Here is a 23758-nt window from a genome sequence, read left to right as displayed (position 1 = left end):
TGTGGCCTTGATGGAAGATGGCCGCCCCCACAACTCGCATGAGGCACTGCTGGCCTCTGTTGATCTCCCTCTGCAGGCCTTAGCAAAGTGGCCTTTCTTCAGGCAGCTTGAGCACGTCGCGTTTCTCGCTGGGCAGCGCGCCCTCGGGTGTTTCGCCTGGCCGCGGAAGAAGCAGCCGGCGGCCCGATCGCGGGGCTCCGATGTCGCAGCCGGTACCGGGGGTGGCGGTCCCGATCGGGTCCGGAACGCCGACGCTGAGGTAGGTCCCAGGGGCGGCGCTGCGAGAGGTATTGCGGTCGGGGTCGGTCCCGAGTCCCAGGGTCGCGAATTACAGTACCTGGAGTACGCCTCGAGGTCCCGATGGGCCACTTCTAGGGAGCGAGCGAGGGCTGCAGCTGTGTTCAGGTCGAGGTCCTTTGCTTCAAGCAGTCTTTGCCGTGAGTAGTCGGACCGCAGGCCTTTCACGAAGGCATCGCGGATATTATCTTCAGTATTGTCTGCCGCCGTTACCGCTTTAAAGTCACAGTCCCTGCCGAGTGTTTGTAGCGCCCGTAAAAATTCATCTACAGACTCTCCTGGCTGTTGCGGGCGGGATCTTAGGAGATGTCTGGCATACATGGAATTTACCGGGCTCTGGTACTGTTGTTTCAGCAGGTTGATGGCGGCCTCGTATGTAGTAAGGTCCCGGATGAGTGCGAATACTTTAGGGCTCACTTGGGCGGTCAGAACTCTTAGCTTGGATCTCTGAGGCACGCCGGATTCTCCCAGGTAGGATTCGAAACAGCTCAGCCAGTGTTCGAAGTCGAGGGCTGAGTTTGCTGCCTGTGGGCTTAGATCCAGGTACGGTGGTCGGAGGGCTCGCAGCCAGGCCGGCTGCTGTGGCTGTTGTAGCTGGGCGTCTGGCTGGTCGTTTGGCTGGTCGTTTGGCTGCTCAAGTAACGACATTTTGAAATTTAGCCAATAAAATTGATATACCTATCAATTCATCCAATGAAAAGCGACGAGTTAAGAAAGTAACTATAGGTTTTTATTGGCTAAATAACAGAGCCCACCCTCGTGGGTGATCAGATCCAACAAGGAGGAATGCCAGCCAGTCGACCACCTTTATACCTGGGCAGGTAGGTGGAGCCATGGGCGGAGTCAGCAGTGGTCAGCCCAGGTATAACAGCGTGACAAGAGGCGACCTCGTATAGTGATACAACAGTGTGAACAGTGATAACCATAGAGTAACGATATAACAGTGATAACTATAGTGTAACGATAGTGAACGATAAAAGTGGTTTACCACAAACCTCCCTATTTCACACTATACTGTTTCCAAATTGAAACCTAATCATCTTTTCTGGATGTATGCAATTTATCCCAGCAAGGCTGTTGTACTAATGCACCTCCACATTGACATCTGCTTTGACATGACAATAGTTGCATGTCTTGATCCTATTTATTTATTTTATTCATTCATGGGATATGGGTGTCACTGGCAAGGCCAGCATTTATTACCCATCCCTAGTTGCCCTTGAGAAGGTGCTGGTGTGCTGCTGCCTTGAACCGCTGCAGTCCGTGTGGTGAAGGTACTCCCACAGTGCTGTTAGGGAGGGAGTCCAGGATTTTGATGCAGCAACGATGAAGGAACAGTGGTATATTTCCAAGTCAGGATGGTGTTTGACTTAGAAGGGGACTTGGAGGCGGTGGTTTTCCCATGCACCTGTTGCCCTTGTCCTTCTAGGTGGTAGAGGTCACGGGTTTGGGAGGTGCTGCCGAAGAAGACTTGGCGAGTTGCCGCAGTGCATCTTGTAGATGGTACACATTGCAGCCACAGTATGCCGGTGGTGGAGGGAGTGAATGATTATGGTAGTGGATGGGGTGCCAATCAAGCGGGTTGCTTTGTCCGGGATGGTGTCGAGCTTCTTGAGTGTTGTTGGAGCTGCTCTCATCCAGGCCAGTGAAGAGTATTCCATCACACTCCTGACTTGTGCCTTGTAGATGGTGGAAAGGCTTTGGGGAGTCAGGTGGTGAGTTACTCGCCACAGAATACCCAGCCTCTGACCTGCTCTTGTTGCCAGAGTATTTATGTGGCTAGTCCAGTTAAGTTTCTGGTCAATGGTGACCCCCAAGATGTTTGTGGTGGGGGATTTGATAATGGTAATGTCATGTGAAGTGGGGCTTTCGAGCTCTACTATAATTAAAGGGTTAAGAAAGGGTCTCAGGAACTGAATGAACCAATAGGCCTTTTGCAGTAGTCAGCTTTTTCTAAGTTGCTTAACTGGCAGTTGAGATAACGCTAAGAATAGCATGTCGATTTTGCAGTAGTGTTAGAATGATTAATGACTGCAAGCTATGTAACTTGGAAATAATTGCAAATAGTAGAACAATGAATCGGAAGTAAAGAGGCCTAGAGGGGCAGGAAAAGCAGAACAATGAGTCAGGAGTACAATGTTGGTGAAACCCCACTTGGCATAAGCAAAGGTTATAGTTGCAGCAACAGCTTGCGGTAATGAAGCGTGTATGTAATGTCACGTGATTGTAGGCGGCATTGATGTAAGTTCTGCTCTGTGTTGTATAAAAGACTGCTTAAAACTTTGTATTAGCGGAGAGAAGCCTGGCTAGACCGATAGCAGGTTGTCCCCCCACAGGTGTGAATAAAGACTGCTTGAATCTTTGAACGCAGACCTGGTGTCAAGTGTTTATTTCAAATACTCCACTTCAATTGACGTAGTCAGAAGGATCTCAAATGGACAGCAGACACCGGCAGACGGAAGCATGTCAACTGTGTATGTTTAAAATCACCATGCATAGTTAGGACAAAGTAGAATTCTGCTACATGTCGGCTGCCCGAGAGATCCAAATCTACAGGTCTGAGCAAGACTCCACGCAGTCTACGGATAACAAACTCAGGTAAAACGACTGTACTAATATTGTGTTATCTAGATTAAATCGATACCGTGCCGTTGCAAAAGTCGGCATAGGTTGCAAATATCCGTCTCACTCAGAAGGAGTCTGGGAAAAAGAGAGATACCTCTGACAACAAATTGATGGTTTAGGTTGCAAGTAACGGTCTCACTCTACAGGAGTAAGTAAGAGATGTACCGCTGACAACAAATAGCCATGGGAAGTGAAAAACTTGAGTGGGTACCGGAGTGGTCTTTGATGCGGTATCTAGCGGACAAAAATCAGAAACTAATTGAAAAAATGATTAAGCAAAATTGGAAATCCGACGACCCACCCGCTGATCAATGAAAATGGTGGGAGTCAGAAAAGAAACAAGAGGAAAAAGCCCTCGTTTTAGTTACTCACGTGAATTATGAATTAAGTAGATGGACTAGACTATGGACTGAGAAACGACGGAGCAATGATTAACAGACAGTAGGTGTGATGGCAACAGCACCCATTAAGGCACATGAAGAGGATGACGACGATATAAAGTGGGGAGACTTAGGTAGAGATTGAGCCAAAGAAGGGAAATGGAGAACACTGTGCGAAGATGTTAATGGGGTCTGGGCAAACAAAAAAAAACAGGAATGCAGGTTGGTAAAAGCAGACCCCATTGTAGTACCGGGCCCCATCCATAACGCACACCAACAATATACCTGGACAAGAGTCCCACAAGGATTTCACAATAATCCCAACATATTTCACTGGGTAATGGTGCCAAGCATTGGAGGACTTGGATCTGACCCGGTATAAAAGGGGGAGGGTGAACAGTCAGAGGTCGTGGTTCACATTGGGACCAACGACATGGGTAGGAAGAGGGATGAGGTCCTGCAACAAGAATTTAAGGAGCTAGGTAGCAGATTAAAGCGCAGGACCTCAAAGGTTGTAATCTCTGGATTACTCCCGGTGCCACGTGCTAGTGAGTATAGGAATAGGAGGATAGAGCAGATGAATGCATGGCTAAAGGGTCGGTGCAGGAGGGAGGGCTTTAGTTTCCTGGATCACTGGGTCTGCTTCTGGGGAAGGTGGGACTTGTACAAGTCGGACGGGTTGCACCTGAACCAGAACGGGACAAATATCCTTGTGGGGAGGTTTGCTAGTACTGTTGGGGGGGGGGTTTAAACTAACTTGGTAGGGGGATGGGATACAGAGTGGAGCTATAATAGGGGGTGATGTACAGCCAAATATAGAGGAAAAAACAAGTCAGCTTGGAAGGCAGAGCAAATATGTAACGGCACAAGGGAGTAGGGCAAGGCTCGCTGGCATTTATTTTAATGCAAGGAGTCTTGCGAATAAGGTGGATGAACTGAAGATGTTGATGAACACATGGGAGTATGATATTGTTGCTATCACGGAGACATGGTTGAGGGAGGGGCAAGACTGGCAGCTCAATATTCCAGGGTATAGAATCTTCAGGTGAGACGGGGGGGGGGGGGCGTTAAAAGAGGAGGGGGAGTCGCAATATTAATTAAGGAGTCAATTACTGCTGTAAGGAGGGATGATATATTAACAGGTTCCTCTAATGAGGCCATATGGGTAGAACTTAAAAACAAAAAGGGGGCAAGCACTTTGCTGGGAGTGGACTATAGGCCCCCAAACAGTCAGGGGGAGATAGAGGAACAGATATGTAGGCAAATCTCAGAGAAATGTGCAAATAATAGGGTAATAATAGTGGGGGATTTCAACTTCCCCAATATTAACTGGGATAGTCAGAGTGTGAAAGGCTTAGAGGGTGCAAAATTCTTAAAGTGCATCCAGGAGAGCTTTTTGAGCCAGCATGTAGAGAGTCCTACAAGAGAGGGGGCGGTACTGGACCTAATTCTAGGGAATGTGGCCGGGCAAGTGGTAGAAGTGTTAGTAGGTGAGCACTTTGGTGACAGTGACCATAATTCGGTGAGATTTAAGGTAGTCATGGAAAAGGACAGAGATGGACTGGAAATAAAGGTTCTAAATTGGGGGAAGGCCGATTTTAATATGATAAGGCAGGATCTGGCCAAAGTGGACTGGGATCAGCTACTTGTAGGAAAATCTACATCGGAGCAATGGGAGTCTTTCAGAAAGGAAATTGAGAGAGTACAATGGCAACATGTTCCCGTTAAGATCAAGGGTGGGACCAACAAGCCCAGGGAACCTTGGATGTCAAGGGATATACGAGAATGGATTAGGAAAAAGAGGGGGGCTTTTGGCAGATACAAAGGACTAAAGACAGAGGAAGCCCTAGAGGAGTATAAAAAGTTCAGGGGGATACTTAAAAAAGAAATTAGGAGAGCGAGGAGGGGCCATGAAATAACACTGGCGAGCAAAATAAAGGAAAATCCCAAGGTGTTTTATAAGTATATTAAGGGCAAGAGGATAACTAGGGAAAGAGTAGGGCCCATTAGGGACCAAAGTGGCAATCTGTGTGTGGAGCCAGAAGATGCAGGTGGGGTTTTAAATGAATTTTTTGCATCTGTGTTCACTATGGAGAAGGACGATATAGACATAGAAATTGGGCAGGGGGACTGTGATATACTTGAACATATTAGCATCGAGAGGGAGGAGGTACTAGCGGTTTTAGCAGGCTTAAAAGTGGATAAATCCCCAGGCCTGGATGAGATGTATCCCAGGCTGCTGTGTGAGGCAAAGGAGGAGATTGCAGGGGCTCTGACACAAATTTTCAAAACCTCTCTGGCCACAGGGGATGTGCCAGAGGACTGGAGAACAGCTAACATAGTACCATTATTCAAGAAGGGTAGTAGGGATAAACCAGGGAATTATGGGCCAGTGAGCCTAACATCAGTGGTAGGGAAATTATTGGAAAAAATTCTGAGGGACAGAATTAGTCTCCACTTGGAAAGGCAAGGATTAATCAGGGATAGTCAGCATGGCTTTGTCAAGGGAAGATCATGTCTGACTAATTTAATTGAATTTTTCGAGGGGGTGACTAGGTGTGTGGATGAGGGTAGTGCAGTGGATGTGGTATACATGGATTTCAGTAAGGCTTTCGATAAAGTCCCGCATAGGGGACTGGTCAAGAAGGTAAGAGCCCATGGGATCCAGGGTGCCTTGGCACATTGGACCCAAAACTGGCTTAGTGGCAGAAGGTGGTGGTCGAAGGTTGTTTTTGTGACTGGAAGCCTGTGTCCAGTGGGGTACCGCAGGGATCGGTGCTGGGTGCCTTGCTGTTTGTTGTCTACATTAATGATTTGGATGTGAATGTAAAAGGTATGATCAGTAAGTTCGCAGGCGACATGAAAATTGGTGGGGTGGTAAATAGCGAGGAGGGTAGCCTCAGTCTGCAGGACGATATAGATGGGTTGGTCAGATGGGCAGAACAGTGGCAAATGGAATTTAACCCTGAAAAGTGTGAGGTGATGCATTTTGGAGGGACTAACAAGGCAAGGGAATACACAATGGCCTAGAAATTCAGTCTGGACACTTTTGGGGCGCTAAAGTCGGGCGCTCGCTAAAGTTAGCGCCCGCCGGAAAGTGTAGGCCACATCGCCGAAATTCAGTAGAGTTGGCCCTAAGTTTGGCCGAGCGCTGAAACTGGCATTGAAATGCTGTGTTCCGGCGCTAAGCCGGCGATGCGGCCTAATAACGCCGAAGCCGGGCACAGCGCAGGTGCGGTCATGTTTTGATTGACAGCAGACACCCTGACGCCGGCCAGCTCTTAAAGGGGGAAGGGTCAACTTTGACTGCTGCCACGCCCTGCATACTGGAGCCCTGCAGCTAGGCCTCAGCACTACTGGTGTGCCAAAATAGCGCCTGGAGCAATGGAGAGGGCCCGTGAGCGAGCGCAGCGCTTCTCAGAGCATGCTCTGAGTGTGCTCATTCATGGTGTGGAGAAGAGAAGAGAGATCCTGTGCCCGGACAGTGGCAGGAAGGCTCCCAGGAGCCAGTACAGGAGAGCCTGGGGCAAAATCGCCCGCAGGGTGTCATCCACCTGTGATGTCCCCAGGAGTGCGGACCAATGCCGCAAGAAGTTCAACGACCTCACTCGGATGGTGAAGGTGAGTACCCTTTCCAGTGTCCCCCTCATCCTTGCATGTGCACCTCACATTATGGGCAAAGGGACCTCAAAGGCCTAATGGGCAGCCCTCCTCCCGCAGCAATGGCACTTGCATGTTCATCAATAGCACTTTCTGCACTTAACACACTGGCCAAGCTATTCGACCATGGGAGGCAGTGCACCCAGCAACAGGGCACCACACTGGCCAAGCTATTCCACCATGGGAGGCAGTGCACCCAGCAACAGGGCACCACACTGGCCAAGCTATTCCACCATGGGAGGCAGTGCACACAGCGACAGGGCACCACACTGGCCAAGCTATTCCACCATGGGAGGCAGTGCACACAGCGACAGGGCACCACACTGTACTTAGAGGCCGTCCTTTCTCTTGCAGGCCAAGCTGGCGAGCAATGTAAGGAGCCAGGCTGTCACTGGTGGAGGCCGTCCCAAGTACCAGGCGCTCACTGATCTGGAGGAGAGCGTGGCACGACTCATGCGTGGCCGGGTGACTGGCCCTGTCGCGATCGGCGAGGCGGACCCTGTACTGGTACCCACTGGTAAGGACATGACCGGTTGCACCTCCCTCGTTGCCCTCGCGCTTCAGATCTACATCCTTTCCCACTGACCGACAAATGCGCATAATGCACCACTCAGGCCTCCCTCGCTGACGGCCTGTCCTCACTCTAAAGCTACTCTTGTGCCTTCCTGCTTTCAGCTGGTGAGGAGGAGGTGGTCCCTGAAGCGCAGAGAGCCAGGCCCTTGGAGGAGGAGGACGTCGAGGACCAGGAGGAAGGCGGCACATCGGGGGAACCCTCCTCCGCGCCAGGGGATGGCAATGGAGGGGAGACGTCTGGCCTGCAGGAGAGCCAGGGGGAGGTGTTGGAGGGGAGGGCCGAAGCTGGTCCCAGTAGGGTGGACGCACGCGGGAAGTGTCCGGCAGCACGCCGGCCTTCTCCCCAGAGCGGGGAGGTGTTGGAGGGGAGGGCCGAAGCTGGTCCCAGTAGGGTGGACGCACGCGGGAAGGCTCCGGCAGCACGCCGGCCTTCTGCCCAGAGGGGGGAGGTGTTGGAGGGGAGGGCACAACCTGGCCCAAGTGGGGTCGATGCACGCGGGAAGGGTCGGCCAGCTCGGCGGCCTTCTCCCCGGAGGGAGAGTCCGCCCTCCAGTCCGGACACGGTCCTCGCCCAAGAGGTGCGCGTCCTCGATGAGATGTCGGCGGCGTCTGAGCGGCGCCACCAAGAGTTCATGGGGGTGGTCGAACAGATGCCTCACGCCATTGAGTCCCTGGCTCAGAGTGTGGTGGCTTTCGGGGAATCACAGGCCAGGGGGTTTGAACAACTCACGGCAGCGCACGACAGGGGTGTCCAGCAACTGGCCGCAGCGCACGACAGGGGTGTGCAGCAACTCGCGGCAGCGCAGGACGCGGGTGTGCAGCAACTGGCGGCAGCGCAGGACGCGGGTGTGCAGCAACTGGCGGCAGCGCAGGACGCGACTCGCGAGATGAGTGGTGCCGTCCACACACTGGCAGAGCTGATGCGGGCACATACCAGGGCAGTTCGGGCACTCACTTCTGCCACACTCGCTGTGGCACGGAGGCATCGCCATGGCACCCGCCGCCCTGCTGCAGCACAGCGGTCTGGCCTCCCCCAGATTGCTGCGCTTGCTACACTGCCAGCCCGGCCGAGTGCCAGTGTCTCTGGCGAGCAGCGCGCACCTGCCATCAGCCAGCTTGCCCCCAATGGTGCTGCCGACACTGCCACTCCCCCAGCCAAGGTGCGACGAGCTGCTGCTAAGACTGATGCTGCCCAGCCACAGCTGCAGCAGTCAGCAGGCGGCCCCTCCCGGGCCAGGCCTCGTCTAGGCCGACCCCCAAGGGCATCTGCCGACACGCTTTGTGGCCCTCATGAGCCTTCCCCCAGCCTCGCCACACCCGCAGGGCCCAGGTTGAGGCGGAGCAGCAGGTCGGCCAGGGGCCGGAGAAGCCTGTCTAAGGACTCGCCCTCTCGGCACACCCATTAGAGTGTGGTGAGAGCGGTTTCTTTTATATTGGGGGGCTTGTGTTGTGGGGGGCATTATTTTGTTAAAGCCGAGGATCAAGGCATTTTTTGTTCTCATGGGGGTGTCTCTGTTGTGGGGGGGGGCTTATTTTTGTAAGGCCGCTGTTGAAGGCCTTTTGGATGGGCAAGTTTTGTTAGTCCTCCCCAGGTTTTGGGAGTGACAGATGTTTTTGACTGTTTTTTGGGGGTCTTGTCTGTTTTTCTGTTTCATGTGGGAAGGGCCCTGAGTTTGTGAAGTAAAGCTTTTGATTTATTCAGCATGTCCAGGTGTCATGTTTGAAGTGGTTGTTGCGTTAACCGGCTGAGGGCTTGCGGAGCGGCTGCCTCAGGTGCGTTCATTGCCACAGGCCATTCCCTGACAGGGGGCCTAGAAGTGTCGATCAATAAGCCCCCGGCGGACGGCCCTTGGCCCTTGTCGCTCCCTCCTGGGCTGGTCCTCCTCCTCCTCCTCCTCCTCCTGCTCGTCCTCCTGAGGTGGTGGTGCAATGCCAGGTGGCAGTGCCTGAGTCCTGCGGATAGCCAGGTTGTGCAGCATGCAGCACACGACGACGAACTGGGAGACTCTATCCGGCGAATACTGAAGAGATCCTCCGGAACGATCCAGGCAGCGGAACCGTTGCTTGAGGACGCCTATCGTTTGCTCGATGATGTTCCTTGTGGCTTGATGGCTTTCGTTGTATGCCTCCTCCGCTGGGGTCCTGGGCGCGTGGAGCGGGGTCATGAGCCATGTACACAAAGGGTAGCCCTTGTCCCCGATAAGCCATCCCCTTGGTGGAGGCTGTGCCTCGAACATGTCAGCCACAGTAGTCTGGCGCAGGATAAATGCATCGTGGCTGCTTCCTGGGAAGCAGGCATTGACAGCTAGGATGCGCTGCCTGTGGTCACACACCAGCTGTACATTTAGGGAATGGTAGCCCTTCCGGTTGCGGTAATCCTCGGCATTGTGGATAGGTGCCCGCATAGCCACATGCGTGCAGTCAATGGCGCCCTGCACCATGGGGAAGCCCGCGATCCTGCCAAATCCGACTGCACGCTGCTCCTGCCTCTGTCGGGTCATGGGGAAGGAGATGAATTGGTGTCTCCTCGCGTAAAGTGCATCGGTGACCTGCCGGATGCAGCGATGTGCGGCGAACTGGGAGATGTTCGCTATGTCCGCAGCAGCGGCTTGGAAGGAGCCGCTTGCATAAAAGTTCAGAGCCACCGTGACCTTCACTTCCACCGAGAGAGACGTCCTGCACATCAGCTGTGGACGCAGATCTGTGTGAAGCAGCTGGCAGATCTCTGCAACCACCTCCCTTCTGAAGCGCAGCCTCTTCACACAATGCGCCGCAGTCATGGTGAGATAGGACACCTGCAGTCATGGTGAGATAGGACACCTGCTGCCGGTATTGCCTGAGTGGGTAAGGCCTACGTTGCCGACGCCTGATGGCCCCTCTGCGTCTAGGCATGGCTGGCCCTCTCTCACAGCGTCTGCGAGCCCTTCGCACATAATGCTGCAACTGAGGGTTGGCCCCCCATACAGCCCCCATAATAAAGTTGAGAACAGATAAATCACAATGAATCAAATGTCAAAGCACTGGCCAGAAGCCAAAAATACCTCTCCTATGTTGTCCCAAATCAGTAACCTCTGTCCCTTGGTCTCTGTCCAGAAATCCAAAGCAGTAAAGTCATTGCAGCAAAATGGCTGGGCTTTATAGGTCAGTGTAAGTGCCCTTTAATTTGCGCTCCCAGAGGCCCACAGGGCCTCTTTTGCGTTCCACCTCACAGTTCTTAGCAGCGCCACGCCCACATTGGACGGGCGCCACTGAATTTCCGGTTTGGGGCGCACAAACAGCGTTGCGCGACGATATGGCGTCATAAGCTGCGCGCGCACCTGAGCGGGCGCAAACACTTTGCGCCGGCGCTAAATGTCAACTGAACTTGGGCGTCGGCGCAGATCGGACTGCGTTCAGGCGCTAAGTGTCTAGCGCCGGAAATATAGCCCTTTTATGGCGTTAGCGGCTGGCGCAACCCACTGAATTTCTAGGCCAATGAATGGTAAGACCCTAGGAAAGACAGAGGATCAGAGGGATCTTGGTGTGCATGTACATAGATCCCTGAAGGCAGCAGAACAGGTGGATAAGGTGGTTAAAAAGGCATATGGGATACTTGCCTTCATTAGCTGAGGCATAGAATATAAGAGCAGGGAGGTTATGATGGAGCTGTACCAAACGCTGGTTAGGCCACAGCTGGAACACTGTGTGCAGTTCTGGTCGCCACACTATAGGAGGGATGTGATTGCTTTGGAGAGGGTGCAGAGGAGATTCACCAGGATGTTACCTGGGCTGGAGCACTTCAGCTATGAAGAAAGACTGGACAGGCTGGGGTTGTTTTCCTTGGAGCAGAGAAGGCTGAGGGGGGACCTGATTGAGGTGTACAAAATTATGAGGGGCATAGATAGAAAGGAACTTTTTCCCTTAGTAGAGGGGTCAATAACAAGGGGGCATAGATTCAAGGTAAGGGGCAGGAGGTTTAGAGGGGATTTGAGGAAGAACTTTTTCACCCAGAGGGTGGTTGGAATCTGGAACTCACTGCCTGAAAGGATGGTAGAGGCAGGAACACTCACAACATTCAAGAAGCATTTGGATGAGCACTTGAAATGCCATAGCATACAAGGCTACGGACCAAATGCTGGAAAATGGGATTACATTAGACAGGGCCTGATGGCCGGCGCGGACGCGATGGGCCGAAGGACCTCTTTCTGTGCTGTATAACTCTATGACTCTATGACTCTAAAAGCACCCTGGTACAGCATGTAGACAACCTCTTGATCACATCCGAAAGCCAGGAAGGACACATGGGAGCACTACTGTGCACCCTACAAACGTTGGAACAAGCTGGCTTTAAGGTAAACCCCAAGAAAGCTCAGGTGGGACTCACCCAGGTGCGATACTTAGGACATGAAATAAGTCAAGGTTCTAAAAGCTTACCCAGGGACTGAAAGATAGCCAGGACCACTTACAGCAAGGGGAGTACGAAAGGTACTAGGGTTGTTTAATTATTGCTGGAACTTTATACCCCATTTCACGGCTATTGCGGAACCCATCCAGAAACTGATGTGTTTGTTTCAGCTCCACCCACTTTTCTGTACAGAGAGCTAAAAGCTGTTTAACCCTTTGAAGACTTGTCTTGAACGATGGACAAGCTTGCGTTGTTTTAAGTTTGTTAATTGTTTTACAAAAGATAAGCTTCAGCCTTGAAGTTACAGTTGCCAATGTGCCTGGATGAAAATGAATTTAAATGTTTACAAGGCATGGGTGATTGTTTCTTTGTTAATGTGGCTGAGGCTTCTTCCTTTATTTTTCAAGTGATATTGGTTAGTTTAAGAAATTGATCTGGATTGAATTGGAATTATGAGGTTAATTAAACTATTAAAACCAGACTTTTATTGTGGCCACGGTGAAATTCTGGTTGGTGTAAATTTGTGTGGAAGCTACTAGTTCCGGATAGGTGGCAAAAACACATCAACAATTTTTGAAATTTTTTGACTAATTGCAAGTATGGGGGAACCAGGAAAAAAAAAGGGAAATGCTATTGTGTGGAGTTGCTTCACAGAATGTTTAGGATATCTCGTTTTAAAGGTACAAGACTTTGCAAAAGTAAAGATTTACTTGAAAGCTGTGAAGTTGTGTGACCAAGCCTGACAGTGGTTGATGTCTGTGTTTGCCCTCTTTTGAAATGCAAAAGAAAGTTGTTAACTCTTCTCAGAAGCAGCTGTGAACTCTGTTTTTAACTCCACAAGAAGGTGTGGGTTTTGTAAACATTTTGGGCATTGTTAAATTTTTAAGTTTTAAATTTGAGTGGATTGACGAATTAACTCATTTGGCTCTTAGGAAAGCCGCAATGGATTGTCTGTTTTACTTTTAAGCAGGGGGCCAGATGAGTGTTGATGGTGCACGATTACCAGCTCCATGATGGGAAACTCCTATACGCATTGAGTGCTTTGATGCTCGTAGTGGATGGGATTGAACTGATGTAAAAAGACTACTGAGCACTTGGTTTGAGTATAAAACAAGCCTTTAATCAACTGTTTCACAACCAGGAAATTCTAGTTACATCACTATTTCCTGGTTAGAAAAACGTCCTGAACAAGCAGGGCCCACGCCCGAGTATTTATACTCCTTGGACGGCGCCACCAGCTGGCCGCTCGGTGTTATTTCATGAGTCATTTCTTCATGAATGATAAGATTCATGACATGAACTATATCAGGAATCACGGCAGCTCGGAAACAGCACCAATGGAACCATAACCTCACTGGATACAAGGTTTTCTGTTGTAAATGAGATGAATGTAACAATTAAAAATCAAACTATAACATGTCATAATTGGACAGTGAGGGTAACGGAGCAGAGGGTGTATGAGGGGCAAAGGATTTGTTTAAAATGCTCAAATAAGGCTACTCCGAACGGGATGATCCTAGAATTCTGGTTTGCACCAGGTGAAACCACAAATAGCCTGAGGTTGAGGAAGGCAAGAGGAATCATAGTTATCCCGTTAATTGATGGGACAAGTTTCTGTTGGACAAATTTCTGGTCAAGTAATCACACAGGAGTATATATGTGTGTAAGCAGACATTTCTCCCACGATGATCCTCAAATTAAAAATCGTTATGATAATATTCAATGTCTTGATCAGTCCAAAGAAGCCATTCAATTAAAGGCGAAAGAGAAACCAATGCCACCCGATGAGGGGAGTGAAAAGTGCCCCATCCCATTCCCTGCTCCAATTAGCGGATTGGTGTTGGTTCCGAGTGAGTTGTCAATGTTACATGATGTTGTATTAGATGCAAGGGAGGTTATTATCAATATGTCCGGTATCTAACAGTACTATGTGTATTAAACCTAAAAGGATGGTAAAAATCGGGAACAGGGCTATTCTGCCTTTAATGGATCAGAATCCGATGCATGTTAAGGGATCAACCGAGATAGATGATTTGGGGAAATACCTGTCCATTTTTGGATATGGATTAATGAAAATTTCACTGAGTTTGTGAAAAGGATTGGAAAAGTGGGATATTTCAGAGTGTCCCACAGAATAATTAAAATTGCCCTTAATGTTAGCGGGATAGCCTTACCTGAGCGATGTGACAGACACACAACGGGATTATGGGAGAATTTGTTGAAGAAACAATTAATAGGACCCCAAGGGCGGTTAAATAGGAAAAGGAGGGGAGTCCTAGAAATGGCAGTAGCGGGGTATGTGGTGGGGGTGGCAACTGTTAATACATTTGACATAGATAGTATAGACTAAGAAGTTCCAAATCTAGCCCAACGCTTAAGGGCCCTTCTGCAAAAGGGAAACGATTTAACTTCCCGGTTGTCGAGAACAGGGGAAGAGGTCGCTAGACAAATGTTGCCAGTTGAGGAAATCCTAGAGCCTCATGCCCAAACCATCAATAAAATAAGTGCGCGAGTAAATGATCTAATCCAAGAAACACATAAGGAACTCGTATGTACAATGTACGGCACATGGTTACTAGGGAATATCCAACATAATATAAACCAGATGAAACAGGGTAAGATACCCGATTGGATAAGCAATGATCAGTTGTCTAAATGGACTCAGGACGGGATTATCCTCTGCGATGTTCATAAGACAACCCAAGTGTTCCTATCTCCAAGTAATTGCATTACTAAAAAACTGAAACTGATAGGTATGATTCTAGCTATTCCACAAATAAAGGTATCGGATGCCGAACCTCTGTGGGCAGTACAGAACATAGGCGAAGTACAAGGTCAATCCCGGGTAAAATTCCATGATACGGCCCCTTATGCGGTAACACAAAGGGGCACATTCCAAGGGGTGCAAATCAATGGTTGCACTCAATATTTGGATGTGGTAGTATGCGCACACCCCATGGAGGGAGGGCAACGCATGACGTGCGGGTTCACTCAGATGGTTAATTGCACGTTGTAGATTAGTCCCCTCAGACATAGAGGAACTGAGATGGCAGCCCGGGATAATGGGACGTACTGTATATCTACCAACGAAAATAATTACGATCATGGTGGCACTGAATGTGCGATTCCACAACCTAACTTCTGTTTTACGCTTAAAACTGTGGTCAAGCTAGGCCATCAATACCTATTTCCACAAAGAGAGGAACACGCCAAGAACATCACCTTAAACAACCCATGCTGGGATGATGAAATGAAACAATATGAGATACCGAGTTGGCAAGACATTTCACGTCTCGAAGAATACTTGACTCAATTGAAAAAGGACACCGAGAAGAGCATACGACATTATCATGAGATCTTGGAAGATTCCCTACAGCATTCAGAGGACATAGAAGAAACCCTGAAAGACACTCAATGGTGGGAACGTGTATGGGATTGGGGACTGAATGTTGATATACATCCGTGGTTTCATATAATCTCACATGTATTGGTAATTGTGCAACTCATATTGGTACTAGTGTTGCTCATAATGGCATGTGTGGTAGGTAAAAGAGTACAGAGCAAGAGAAAGGCAAAAGCTTTAGTTAAGGAACAGGAAAAATTAATGCGCTCTGGAATGATCTGAGTTACTGAGAATAAGCATAGGGAGACAAATAGATTAATGGGCTCTTGTAGTGGTAGGCTTTTAATTAATGGCAGGGGAAGGATGAAATAACAGTAATGCCCACAATTTGACACACCTGAAGCCCCACGCCTCCTTTGACGAAATTGAGCTGATCACTCAAGATGTAATGAGTAGGAAGTGTTCAGGTTGGGTGGTTTACTTGAACTATTGTGCAAGTACCAAAAGGGGGGACTGAAGTGGGGCTTTCGAGCTCTACTATAATTAAAGGGTTAAGAAAGCGTCTCGGGAATCGAATGAGCTAATAGGCCTTTTGCAGTAGTCAGCTTTTTCTAAGTTGCTTAACTGGCAGTTGAGATAATGCTAAGAATAGCATGTTGATTTTGCAGTAGTGTTAGAATGATTAACAACTGCAAGCTGTGTAACTTGGAGATAATTGCAAATAGTAGAACAATGAGTCGGAAGTAAAGAGACCTGGGGGGCAGGAAAAGCAGAACAATGAATCAGGAGTACAATGTTGGTGAAACCCCACTTGGCATAAGCAAAGGTCATAGTTGCAGCAACAACTTGCAGTGATAACGGTCATATGCTTTTCCGGTAATGAAGGCGGTACCTTAATGTCACGTGGTAGGCGGTATTGATGTAAGTTCTGCTCTATGTTGCATAAAAGACTGCTTAAAACTTTGTATCAGCAGAGACAAACCTGGCTAGAACGATAGCAGGTTGTCCCCCCAGAGACTGCTTGAATCTTCGAACGCAGACCTGGTGTTGAGTGTTTATTTCAAATACTCCACTTCACATGGGGAGGTGGTTATACTCTCTCTTGTTGGAGGTGGTCATTGCCTGGCACTTGTGTGGTACGAATGTAACTTGCCACTTATCAGCCCAAGCCTGGATGTTGTCCAGGTCTTGCTGCCTGCAGCCATGGACTATTTCATTATTTAAGCAATGCAAATAGGACTGAATGCTGAGCAATCACTAGTGAACCTCCCCACTTCTGACCTTATGATGGAGGGAATGCCATTGATGAAGCAAGTGAAGATGGTTGGGCCCAGGACACTGCCCTGAGGAACTCATGCAGTGATGTCCTGGGGCTGAGATGATTGGCCTCCAACAACCACAATCATTTTCCTTTGTGCGAGATATGATTCCAGCCACTGGAGAGTTTTTCCCCTGATCCCCATTGACTTCAATTTTACTAGGGCTCCTTGGTGCCTTACTCGGTCAAATGCTGCCTTGATGTCAAGGGCAGTCACCCTCACCTCATCTCTGGAATTCAGCTATTTTGTCCACGTTTGGACCAAGGCTGTAATGAGCTCTGGAGCCGAGTAATCCTGGTGGAACCCAAACTGAGCATCAGTGAGCAGGTTATTGGTGAGTAACTGCCACTTGACAGCAGTGTCAACAGCACCATCCATCACTTTGCTGATGATTGAGAGTAGACTGACGGGGTGGTAATTAGCCAGATTGGCTTTGTCCTGCTTTTTGTGGACAGGATATACTGGGCAATTTTCCATTTTGTTGGGTAGATGCCAGTGTTGTAGCTGTACTGGAACAGCTTGGCTAGACGCGTGGCTAGTTCTGGAGCACAAATCTTCAGCACAACAGCCAGGATGTTGTCAGGGCCCACAGCCTTTGCTGTATCCAATGTGCTCAGCCATTTCTTGATATCACGTGGAGTGAATCGAATTGGCTGAAGACTGGCTTCTGTGATGGTGGGGACCTCAGGAGGAGGCCGATATGGATCATCCACTTGGCACTTCTGGCTGAAGATGGTTGCAAATGCTTCAGCCTTGTCTTTTGCACTCTCGTGCTGGGCTCTGTCATCATTGAGGATGGGGATATTCATGGATCCTCCTCCTCCCGTTAGTTGTTTAATGGTCCACCACCATTCATGACTGGATGTGGCAGGACTGCAGAGCTTTGATCTGGTCCGTTGATTGTGGGATCACTTAGCTTTGTCTATGGCATGCTGCTCCTGCTGCTTAGCATGCATGTAGTCCTATGTTGCAACTTCCCCAGGTTGGCACCTCATTTTTAGGTACACCTGGTGCTACTCCTGGTATGCTCTTCTGCACTCCTCATTGAACCAGGGTTGGTCCCCTGGCTTGGCGGTAATGGTAGAGTGAGGGATATGCCGGGCCATTAGGTTACAGATTGTGCTGGAATACAATTCTGCTACTGCAGATGGCCCACAGCGCCTCATGTATGCCCAGTTTTGAGCTGCTAGATCTGTTCTGAACCTATCCCATCTAGCATGGCGGTAGTGCCACACAACACGATGGAGGGTGTCCTCAGTGTGAAGATGGGACTTCGTCTCCACAAGGACTGTGCGGTGGCCACTGCTGCCAATGCTGTCATGGACAGATGCATCTGCGACAGGTAGATTGATGAGGATGAGGTCAAGTGGGTTTTTCCACTCTTGTTGGTTCTCTCACCACCTGCTGCAGGCCCAGTCTAGCAGCTATGTCCTTCAGGACTCGGCCAGCTCGGTCAGTAGTGGTGCTACCGAGCCACTCTTGGTGATGGACATTGAAGTCCCCACCCAGAGTACATTCTGTGCCCTTGCTACTCTCAGTGCTTCTTCCAAGTGGCATTCAGCATGGAGGAGTACTGATTCATTAGCTGAGGGAGGACTTCATGAGGTCTAGAGTCAATGCTAAGGACTCACAGGGCCACTCCCTCCCGACTGTATGCCACCTTTGGTGAGTCTGTCCTGCCGGTAGGATAGGATATACCCGGGGATGTTGATGGAGGAGTATGGGACATTGGCTTAAGATATGATTCTGTGAGTACGACTATGTCAGGCTGTTGCTCGACTAGTCTGTGGGACAGCTCTCCCAATTTTGGCACAAGTCCCCAGATGTTAGTGAGGAGAACTTTGCAGGGTCGACTGGGCTAGGTGTGCCGTTGTCGTGTCCGAGGTCAATGCCGGGTTGTCCGTCTGGTTTTATTCTGATTATTGTTTTTCGTAGCGGTTTGTTACAACCGAGTGGCTTGCTAGACCATTTCAGAGGGCAGTTAAGAGTCAACCACATTGCTGTGGGTCTGGAGTCACATATAGGCCAGACCAGGTAAGGACGGCAGATTTCCTTCCGTAAAGGACATTAGTGAACCAGATGGGTTTTTACAACAATCCGATAGTTTCAGGGTCACCATTACTGAGTCTGTGGAGCATCCAGTTTCAAACACAACTCGCAGTGATTTGGGGATTGCTTTGGTGACTAAACATGCATTCACTGTAACATTTTACATGTATTCTGTCAATATTATCTTAGCCACATTACTAATATGGAACACAATATTGTTCATGAATCTTTAAATATTTGCTGACACATACAGCTCATGTTATTGTTTTATAGATATATTAGACCTTTAAAAATCAACCAGATGAGATATTGCAGCTTTGAAGCTTCAACGCATCACAAATGAATGTTATGCTTTTAAAATTTATTAAAGTAGTGTATTTGCTTTGGAATTGTGATCCTATAGGAGAATTCCTTGCTGCAGACATATGGGAGGGAGTTTTAACCCACAGGGGCGGGTGGGAGGTAAAAAATTTTAAATCTCAAACCTGACCCCAACCTGCCCAGTTCTGGTTTTAACTGAGGCGGGTTGGGGGCGGGTGATCAATTCGCTCTCGGGAGGCGGGTCAGCCAGTAAAACTTTTTATGGAGAAAGAAAGAAGAAAAAAAGACTTGCATTTATATAGCACCTTTCACGACCACCGGACGTCTCAAAGCACTTTACAGTTACACTGCTGAGTGCCTCTATTTTAACCCACGGAGGCCAGGTTTCCCAGGGCTCGGGAATCCTGGCAGGTAAAAAGGTGAGAAGGGCCAGATCCATGAGGTAAGTGCATTTACAGCACTGTCTGTGGACAACGTTCCCTTTAAGCTATGCAGCCACGCAACGCTCTGGAGATCCCGCACAGCTGGTTCACCGGTTTAAAAATGGAAAAACCGCACATGCACGGAATGTTGAATGGCCGTGCAGCCCACTAAAGGGGCCGCGTGGCCCCCCAAAAAATTAGAGGGAACTTTACTTGTGGGCCAGGAGTAGCAGGAGTGTTTCCTCCAGGCCCAGCAAGCAAATCTCTTCACACCCCGTGATCGGCCAACCCCACTGCCCGCGATCTCCTACCTCCCCGATCTCCGCCTCCCCCCAGCCCCCCGCGATCTCCTACTTCCCCGATCTCCGACTCCCCCAGCCCCCCACATGATCTCCTACCTCCCCGATCTCTGACTCCCCCTACCCCCCCGCGATCTCCTACTTCCCTGATCTCCGCCTCCCCCCAGCCCCCCGCGATCTCCTACTTCCCCGATCTCTGCCTCCCCCAGCACCCCCACGATCTCCTACCTCCCCGATCTCCAACTCCCCCAGCCCCCCGCGATCTCCTACTTCCCCGATCTCTGCCTCCCCCTACCCCCCCCGATCTCCTACTTCCCCGATCTCCGCCTCCCCCCTACCCCCCCACGATCTCCTACCTCCCCGATCTCCAACTGCCCCCAGCCCCCCGCGATCTCCTACTTCCCCGATCTCCGACTCCCCCCAGCCCCCCGCGATCTCCTACTTCCCCGATCTCCACCTCCCCCCAGCCCCCCGCAATCTCCTACTTCCCCGATCTCCGACTCCCCCCAGCCCCCCGCGATCTCCTACTTCCCCGATCTCCAACTCCCCGCACCCCCCCAATCTCTGACTACTCCCCTCCCACCCCACCATCTCCTACTTCCCGATCTCCGAATCCCCTCACCTCCCCGATCTCCGACTCCCCCCAGCCCCCCGCGATCTCCTACTTCCCCGATCTCCGACTCCCCGCACACACCCCCCAATCTCCGACTATCCCCACCCCACGATCTCCTACTTACCTGGCATCCGCTCCCTGGTTGCTTTTCCCACCCTGTCAATCAGGCTGGCTGTTGGGTGGGTAACCTGTGGAGAACATTTAGAAGATGTCCTGCAGTTAATTTCAGCAGGACGTCCAGGAAACCCGTACATCGGGTTTCCCGTCTGGAAATCCTCCCCCTCCCGGCTCTCGTAAGGGCCCCAAGTAAATAGCGGGGCCCATAGTTTCAATCTGGGCATCTTAATTATTACTGCTACTGGCCTGTGGTCTGTACTGCCATAACCCTGCAATCATAGAACCCAGAATGACCTGTGCAAGGTACAGTCCATGGGCTTTGTGAAGGAAATGCACAGTTCTGGAGTTTCAGCCCTACTATAAAAATGTAAAAGTCTTCCCACAGACTGCAAGGTACGATTTCAAATTATGCATTTGATCACACATCATTTTAAGAATATGAAATGCCTTTGTGGGGTGGGGGGGGGGGCGGAGTAGAGGGGGATGAGCAAATCAAAAACATTTTAAAACTTCAACCTACCTGTGTCTCATGTCTCTGTTTCTGATGTAGCAAGTTGGAAAAATCGCAAATGCACCAGACGAGGAATGGAAAAGGAAAACAGGGTTTAATTGCTGTGTAAACCAATTTAAAGGAAACAGAATTATGTAAAACCACAAATAAAAATATACACAAAAAAAGTGGGTGAAATCGTGCTGTATATTAGTATACAAAGACTTAAATGTTTTAGTATGAAAATCCTTCGCTTTTTTAATGGAGGTTCTGAGCCATTTATATGAAACTGGTTAAAATAGAGAACAAAGGTACATTAAATATTCATACACTAGTACACACAGCGCAATTTCACCCCATTAATTGTTACGTGGATGCACTTCATCAAGGGGAATGGCATCATCTGAACAAGGGAAGTGTTTGCAGCCTTATCTGCAACAACTAGTTTTTTTTTTTAATTCTTGGGTCATGGGCACTGCTGGCAAGGTCGTCATTTATTGCCCATCCCTAGTTGCCCTGAGAAGGTGGTGGTAACTGAATGGCTTGTTAGGCCTCTTCAGAGGGCAGTTAATAGTCAACCATGAGGAAGTGGGACTGGAGTCACATTCGGCCAGACCGGGTGAGGATGGCAAGTTTCCTTCCTTAAAGGATAGCATTGAGCTAGCGCAAGCCCCAAATCTGTGATATTGCATGTAAAGCGGCCAATCAAAGGGATTGCTGGAATCTGCCCCCCCCCCCAATGATTGGCTAATCCTCGCCTTTAAGGTGAAATTGTCGGTTCGACTCCTTCTGCGCACCACCTGACTAATGAATGGATTACTCAAAAACTGACTCTGATTGTGTGAAGGCATCAGTGGGCATGGCTGCGACACCCACCAGTGTTAACAGCCTGCTTGCACTCATTATCTAGGCTCAAACATGAACAATGGCTAGTCAGGTGAGCTCCCAGAACACTGCTGGTGCTTGCACAATCATAGCTCATCATCAGTCACAGTCTTCAGAAGAGAAAAACTACACAATGTAAACAAATTGCACAGAAGTTTCAGTTGTCTTCGAGTATCTCTTGATTCTTAGAGTCCAACTGTTAGAAGTTAGTCAACCTGTTATTGGTTTGTTGCTAGGCAAACTACTGAACAAAAATAATGTGTGACATCATGGGCCTAATTCTCCTTATTTTGCGCACAGGTTCAAATAAAAGTGCAACATACAAGTGTAACATGTGCAAATCCATTCTCCCTATCCCTCTGCATAGTCCCAAGGAGCAAAATATATGCAGTGTTGAAATAAGGGTGTGCCTGACTGCCCTCTCATCAGCAGCCATTTTGTATTTCACAGGAGTAATGGAAAGATTGCAGTGCCCAGAAGGGAACAGTGCATTTCCTATTTTTTCTTCTGGGCTCTGTCTTTCTTTTAAAAAAAATAAAATGTTCCACAAAAGGGACAGTTACCTATTTCTAATGTATCTTACTTTGTTATGGTGGTTGGGGGAGGGGGTTGGTGGTGGGGTGGGTGGAGGTTTGAAACCCTCCACCCCCTAAATAGGTAGACAGTTTCAGAAAAGTCTTGCTCTTAGTGATTGTTCCCGTCCACGTCTTTACGACATGGCAAGCAAAGCACATTGGAAAACAGGTTGGTACTGCAGATAGTAGCACGCCACCAGAACTTAGGCAGCTTTCCTTACTCATGGCCTACACTTTCCAACATCTGAACTGGCTCTAACTCTGGGGTGATGGGGGAAGAAAGCAATTCTTGTGAAACAGACGGAAAGCAGTGCTTATACCAGCTCTTTATACACAAGCTATTTGCTGCAAATGGAAATAACTTTTGCGCTCAAATGCACAGGGGTAAAAAGAACCTCATGAAATCTACTGGGAGATTCATAGTAAGCAGAATTTCCACTTAGTTATACATTCCCCATTCTGACAACAGTAAACCTTTTAAAATGTCAGGCTTGTAATAGCCGAACTTCAGGTTCGAAACTCTAATATATAAATCAGTCCAAGCACGTCATACCTCAATTCTAAAATATTTATGGCATTTCCAGATGGAAAGATCCGACGTACAAAATTGAAGTCCCCAATGTAGACACTGCCATCTGGGCCGCATGCCATGGCAACTGGTGCATAGAGTTTATTGTCGTGTGCCAGGCTGTTGCAGTTTGGACAAGCAACGCTCCGTTGACGGCCATTTCCCATGACGCTTGTAATGACAAGTGGCTGCTGGGATATAAACTGGTTTTCTCCATTTCCTTTGTGCAGTATTCCTGAACACAAAATTAAAAGAAGGAAATAACTGAGAGAGGCAACATATTGGTTTTGTCAGATTATTGCTGTGGTTGGGCAGTTTGTGATTAGAGCCCGACCTTCGTCCTTCATGTAAGTGATAACCGCGGACTTAAATCAGAAGAAAATCTAGGACAGTGATCAACACTCACAACCCTTCCCTACCACCTTGGTGAAAAGACAATGATGGATATCGTTATGAATCTGTTGCAATGTGAAAAGATGTTTAAATGTAGTTGTGAACATGAAAACCATTAGTGCTGAATTAACTTAAAGCTCATTCAAATTTTAATTTATTGTACTAAACTATTTTTGTTATCCTTATTCTCTAATTTTCTCTCTTTTCTTTCCTCCTCTCTAGAAGGCAGTTGCTCTTTGTAAGTGACCTTCCAAGATCATCAGTAACCCTATAATTATTATTCTATAAAAGCGGGGGTGTAGGACTAAGCACGACTGCTCTTCCAAAGAGCCAGCACAGACACGACGGGCCGAATTGCCGCCTTCTGTGCTCTAAGTCTCTATGGGGGGAATTTTTTGGGGGGGGGTCAACAGGCGCGATCGGTGGTGGGTCGGGTGGGAAACTG

The 23758-nt window shown here is 49.0% G+C and overlaps 1 protein-coding gene across 5 annotated transcripts in view; it reads right to left on the bottom strand.

Moving 5' to 3' along the window:
• tenm1 (teneurin transmembrane protein 1) overlaps positions 1–23758 on the bottom strand; it is a 1268320-nt gene that overhangs the window by 148358 nt on the left and 1096204 nt on the right. For all 5 annotated transcript variants that reach the window (XM_085999260.1, XM_085999278.1, XM_085999249.1 and 2 more), the window contains 2 exons: positions 22906–23155; positions 20923–20943 (listed from right to left, as the gene is read on the bottom strand). In XM_085999260.1, the coding sequence (XP_085855386.1) occupies positions 20923–20943; positions 22906–23155 (271 nt within the window). The remainder of the gene's footprint in view (positions 1–20922; positions 20944–22905; positions 23156–23758) is intronic.

This window comes from Somniosus microcephalus, chromosome 1 (genome assembly GCF_052327205.1).
Source record: "Somniosus microcephalus isolate GS21.2 chromosome 1, FLI_Smic_1.0, whole genome shotgun sequence".
Taxonomy (NCBI): domain Eukaryota; kingdom Metazoa; phylum Chordata; class Chondrichthyes; order Squaliformes; family Somniosidae; genus Somniosus; species Somniosus microcephalus.
The sequence above is the reverse complement of the archived record's forward strand: the minus strand, read 5'-3'. Positions and strand labels throughout refer to the sequence as shown.